General features: G+C 56.6%; 1 protein-coding gene across 2 annotated transcripts in view; it reads right to left on the bottom strand.

The window, feature by feature from the left end:
• Positions 1 to 5,645, bottom strand: part of CALML4 (calmodulin like 4) — a 9,467-nt gene extending 3,822 nt beyond the window's left edge. For both annotated transcript variants that reach the window (XR_013330837.1, XM_077746609.1), the window contains exons 1-3: positions 5,614 to 5,645; positions 5,469 to 5,499; positions 1,921 to 2,061 (exon numbers count right to left, since the gene is read on the bottom strand). Coding sequence is in view for 1 of the 2 variants with exons in the window: in XM_077746609.1 (XP_077602735.1) it covers positions 1,921 to 2,061; positions 5,469 to 5,499; positions 5,614 to 5,616 (175 nt within the window). In the remaining variant the exon portion in view is untranslated. The remainder of the gene's footprint in view (positions 1 to 1,920; positions 2,062 to 5,468; positions 5,500 to 5,613) is intronic.
• Between the last annotated feature and the right edge of the window lie 324 nt (positions 5,646 to 5,969).

Genomic DNA, 5,969 nt, shown 5'->3' with positions numbered 1-5,969 from the left:
GAGGGTGCAGCCGAGCTCCCGCCACGCACCCGCCTCACTTAACCCTCCCAGCCATCCTCGGGGACATGGCTACCGTTGCCCCACTCTCCTCACCAAGGACACAGAGGCCCCAGAGCATGGAGTCACCTCACTGCAGTGGCAGGACCCGGATGGAGCACACTTCCTCTGCTCCCTTCCAGATGCTTCCCTCCTGCCCTGAACTGAAGGACCCCGGACGTCCGCGCTGCCAGCCACTGCAGCACACCCACAAGGACGCACAGGTCGCCCCGCCAGGAACCCCAGGCCCCAGTCCCACCCGCTCCCCTGCTTTCCCTCGCTGCAGCCTCTGGCCCAGTCTCCCCAGCCTGCGCCCCTCAGCCCAGACCCTGGCCGGCTGCAAGTGCAGGAAATCAGAACTTCCCCTGACCACAAGTTCCTGTTTGGAGGAGACAGAAGCCAAAGGAAACCACCACCCCTTCAGAGCTGGAAACGGGAGCTCGGTCACCAAGCACCCCAGCTCCGGGCTCCAGATTCCAGAGGCCCGCCTTCAGGATGGGCTCCTAGCGCTGCCACAGGCACGCTCAGATGGGGCCCCAGGGTAACCCCAGCTGGCGGTGTGAACCCATCAGGAAGATGAGCCACGAGGTCCAGACACTGAGGCCTTTGGATCCCACGTCAAGTGCTCTTTCCAGTTCACCTCCTGCCTCTGGGCCAGTCTTTCCTTCCTGTGTGTCCAGTTACCAATGCAACACCCACCCTGGCCTCTGACACCTCTCTGGTTTTTCGTATTTTTGTTTTCTAAACAATAAATTAAAAAAAAATTTAACGTTTATTTTTGAGAGAGAGCACGTGTGCACATGAGCAGGGGAGGGACAAAGACGGAGACACAGAATCCGAAGCAGGCTCCAGGCTCTGAGCTGTCAGCACAGAGCTCGACACGGGGCTCGAACTCACGAACTGTGAGATCATGACCTGAGCCGAAGTCGGGCACTGAACTGACTGAGTCACCCAGGCGCCCCTAAAAAAGAAAACTTTTAAATTATTTTTAAAATTTAATTTCATTTTAGAGAGCGTGTGTGAGTGGGGGAGGGGGCAGAGAGAGAGACTCTTAAGCAGGCTCCATGCTCAGTGCAGAGCCTGATGGCCGGCCCAATTCCACAACCCTGAGATCATGACCCCAGACAAAATCAAGAGTCAGATGCTCAACTGAGCTACCCAGGTGCCCCTAAAAAAACAAAAACTTGTTTCTAGTTATAAAAGTCCTATATGTTCCCATTGTCAAATATATAAGAAACAGCAATAAAGGGTATAAAAATCCTCCCTAATCCCATCTCCAGAGTGGACAATTTGGTAGCACCTTAGGTGGGTTTTCTTCTCTTTTTTTCTCTCGGAGCACTGCATCGTTTTTAGGAGGTCAGTCTTTGAAAGAAGAATCAGGTCCCAACCCTGATTCCACCATTGGCTTTTAAGAACTAGGGCGAGTTACCTAATGGCCCTGACCCTGACTTTTACCCGTAAAACAGTAGGTTGATGCCTACTCCACAGAGTTGTTCGAGCTAAACATGTGACAAGGATTCAGTGAAGGGCAACACATGGGTCGCTGCTAGCCCTGTCTTTCCAGCAGGTGTGTGATAACCTAGTTGGAATGTCTAGATCCCATGGTCCTCCGTGCAAGACATTGGGGGGAGGGGGACAGTGGGGGTCACCGGTCGCTATAAGGATTCAAGGCAGCCTGAGTGATAGCACCGTACACCTGGCCATCTGTCTCCACGGCTAGCTCTGGTGAGTTCTGACGCCCACCTGCCCCTCCACGGTCTGAGCTGTTCACGCCACCCCCTGCTGGGCCCCTCCCCAGGACCCCAGCTGCCGGGCTCAGGGCCCACCCACCAGCCCAGATGGTGCATTCCCCTCCCACAAGCCATTCGGACCCAGCCCACTCACCGATCCCGTGAGTCAGCAGGTGCCGCTGTACCTCTCCAGGTGTCGGGCTGGCCCCCAGGCACCTCATCACCACCATGAGGTCGGTGGCTTTAATCTTCCCCCGCTGCTGCTTGTCATACAGGGAGAAGCATTCCTTGTACTCTGTGCACAGCCCAGAAGGGAGAGTCAATGGCACATACTTGCTCTCCTACCCCCATGCCCTCTCTCCCTTCCCCTTCTGCTGACTCCCTCTCCTCCTCCCCTCTTAGAGTTGCCAGACACAGCAAATAAAAACACAGCACTGCCAAGTCAAACTGAACTTCAGATAAAACCGTGAAAACAATTTTAGTATAAGTATATCCCACATTTTGCATGGGATATACTTCTACTGAAACGTTGTTGCTTATCTGAAATCCAAATGTAACTGGGTGTCCTGTATTTTATCTGGCAACCCTATCGCCCTCCCTCTCCTGACTTCCCTTCTGTCTCCCCCCTCTCTCCCACTTCCTGCCTCTCCCTCCCCTCCCTTCCTTCTCTTTTCTCCCCTACCCTAACTGAATAAAACCAGAGGAAAGCACTCCGAGCCTGCAGGGCCAGCCGCTGTGGGCACTGCTGTGTCCACTCTCCAGGCCGCCGCACCCCCGAGCTGTCCCCTGACACAGGCGCTGGTCCTGCTCTCAAAGACTTCAAGGGGTGCTGCGGGCACGGGTCCCAGGCCCTGCCTAAATCTGGCTTGCTGCTCTCCTCACCCCTTCCTCCCAGGCAGAGACGCAATGGCTGCCAGAGCTGAGGCGTCTCGAGATCCAGTCTCAAGGCTGCCCTCAGATTTGGTCTAAAGCTGCGGGCGGGGGACACGCTCGCCAGTCCCTAAGCCCCAGGGAGTGGAGCCGCCGCTTGCGCCCCCATCAGGGCCTCTCAGCACCCAGCTCCCCTTTTCCTCACAGCACCCCGCGCTGCCGGAGAGGCCGGGGGCCAAGCTCCCCAGCTGCAATGCGAGCAACAAAACGGCGGCTCACACTCCTGAGCACTTCACCTGGGGCCCCTGCTTCATCCTGCAGGGACCCTGTGACGCACCCTTCCCAGCGTGTACAGGGGGCCCTGAAGGCTGCGCGGCTGAGGGTCTGACTCCTGGAGTCGAGCTCCACCCTCGAGGCCGCTCTGGACACCGGATTCCCAGGCAGAGGCCACCCCAGGGCAGAGGCGATGAAGGAGAGGGATGGAAGGCCCCCAGTTGGGCCCCTTCAGTTCCCCAAATAAGGCCTCTCCTTGCAGCTTAGGATTTCAGCGGAGCTGCTGATAAAAGGCAGCCTCCAGAATGGGGTTTAGACACAATTAGCTGCCTCTGTGCCTGTGGAGAGGTTGAAGGGGAAGACCTAGCCCTTTCAGAACTTTCCAGAGCCTGGCCTTGGAGAGGGCCAGAACACCGATGTGACCAGGGGGGCAGAAAGTGTCCTCTTCTCCAAAGAGGACATCCAGATNAAAAAAAAACTATTTTTCTCTGATGTAAAAAAAAAAAAAAAAAAAAAGGAAAGAAACTGAAATGTGCCAGGGAAGCAGCGCCAGAGCCTGGCCTAAGACCCCACCTTCGGTTCCTGCAAAGCCTAATTCCCTCCAGGAGGGCCCAGGGCCGTCACCTCATATGGGACAAAGGATTCTGTCTATTGTGTTTGCTGCCCATAGCGTAGTGCCTAGGACTGGGCTGGCACAATGCAAGGACTCATGGTGAATTCGGTGAAGGAAAGAAGTGGGGTTGAAAAATCCCCCTTAGGACTTCAAAGGCCAATGTCCTGGGGCTGCAAAGAACCCTCCCTAGGTCTTAGGATGACACAGGTGTGTGCTCGTGGATGTTTAATAACCGCTCGATGATAGATGTATAGAAGTTTATCACGACTTTCAGGCAGCATGCCACTTATAAGGAATAATAAAACAGGCAGTGTGCTTTGTAAGTTCCATTCTCGCCAACTGATGGCCACAAGTGAGTTTTGCCAACGCCTGTACCTGCTGCCAACCTACAGTTTCCGTTCAACCCTGGTTTGCCAAGGGGGGGTTGCAGGCCAAGGAAGGGAACGCTTTTCCCCGTAAGCGCAGTGTCGCTAAATCTGAGAAGTGAGCTACTGTTACACTATTTCTCACCCTTGGACCAATTACGTTCATGAAACTGAACGCTCTTTCAAACCCTTAGCATTACTGATTGCCATGTGGCTGTTTGAAAACATCTGCCCCAGAGATGCAAGGACCGGAAAGTGGTTTGATTGGCCCCGGCCATTACTCAATAATGGCTGATCTTAACGACCGGCTCAGAGTATTCCTAAAATTCTACCACCTGGCTCGTGCTAGTTAGAGCAAGTCTGGGTGACACCTGGCCCGGGGTCACGTGTATGACTGACATCCTCTCCCTTGCTCACAGCCGCCTGGGGAGGCAGCGTCATTATCCCTACTTCACAGATGGGAACACTGAGGCTCAGGCGTGATGGGACCCCAGGCCGCTTCCTCCCAGGCCCCTGCCCTTCCCACTCCAGCTGGCCACGTCTGTCCAGTCTCTCATTCATTAAACATTAGCGGCCACTTTCTTGGTGTCAGGTATGGGATACAAAGGGAAGATGATCTTCCCTTCTGGGAGCTTCACAGGTCACTGGGCCTCGGAACCAGGCGTGGGGTGGTGGAGGGGGGTCCTGAGGCGGACAGCTGGACTCCAGCCTGGAGTCAACATTCAGTGTGCCCTTCAGACTTGGGCGAAGAGAGGCCCCTGCCCTGGCTCTCCCCCTGGGGTGAGGATGTGAGCCATCTAAGACGAGCCTGCAACCCACCCACCCACTCTAGACTGAGCTCCGGGGTCCCGGAACTCTGAAATCCTCGCCCAAGGAACCGTAAGCACACGTCCAGCACCTGCAGGCCGCTAGCTGGGCGCTGCGGGCCACCCCCTGGCTCAGGTCCGGGCAAGTTCTGTGTAACGGAGATCTCCCCTCCGGCCTTGAGGAAAGACCACACGGCGCTGTGCCGAGCCCACACGGAGGCGGGCTGGGGGGCGGGGGAGCTACAGGACTAGAGGAGTAAATTCTCCAAAACTAGGCTGGCTGTCGGCACAGGTGACCTCAGAGGCCACCTCAGCTGATCCCCATTTCACAGATGGGGAGACTGAGGCCCAGAGAGCAACCGTGCCTGCCCAAGAGGGCAGACCAAGGCTCTTTTGGCTCTCTGCTCCTTTTGTTTGACCCTCAGCCACAGGCAGGGAATGCCAGCGCTCTCCAGCTCCTCTCCCTCCTCCCAAATCCAGCCACCAGGTCCCGGAGAAAAACCTCTAGAGCGCCCGCTCCTGTCTCCCTAACTTGTAAGTCACACTGACAAAGCAGTAGCAACGCTCCCCGCCCCCAAGCCCTTACCCCCACCTCCAGGACAGCATCCTGGCGGCAGCCAGCCGCTTCTTGCCTGTGGGTGGGCCCGGCTCTCCCACCAGCCGCTTGCCTTCCCACCGACAAGGAAAAAGGAAAAAAAAAAAAAAGCAGAGCAAATTGCCTAATGAGACCCATATTTTGCTGTGAGTTGCTAATTAAAGAGCAAGGCCAACCTACCATTAATTTGGTCCTGGGAAAGAAACTTGGCCTGTAGCGGAGAGAGGAGAACAGTCAGGAAGGGGACTCCAGGAAAGCGCCTCCCGCCCCCCAGCCCGGGGAAGGGGTGGGCAGCCCGGCTGGACGACACGGGCCCCCTACTCACCATCGCGGGGCCTCAGGCTGCCGCCCCCGGGCNGGGGGGGGGGGGGTGTCTCTTCCCTCCCCTGGGATTAAAGCTGGAGACTCACAACTCCCACACGGTGTCTGTCGGTCACTTTGCACACGTCTTACTTCAGGCCATCACACGCCATCCCGGAGGCAGGCGGGAGGCCGGCCACAATGGTGCAGGCCACTGCCAAGGCCTCGCGATAAAGACGGTGGGGGCGACACAGGCTCTGGGCTCTTGGGTTGGATTCAAACCCTTCCCTCGGGTTCATTTGCTGAGTGACCCCAGGGCATCATCTGGCTGCTCTGGGCCTCAGTTTCTGCACCTGGCACCGTCATCGCAGGGCTGTTGAG

This window comes from Crocuta crocuta, unplaced genomic scaffold (genome assembly GCF_008692635.1).
Source record: "Crocuta crocuta isolate KB4526 unplaced genomic scaffold, BGI_CrCroc_1.0 scaffold130, whole genome shotgun sequence".
NCBI lineage: Eukaryota > Metazoa > Chordata > Mammalia > Carnivora > Hyaenidae > Crocuta > Crocuta crocuta.
This window is presented reverse-complemented; position numbering and strand designations above follow the sequence as displayed.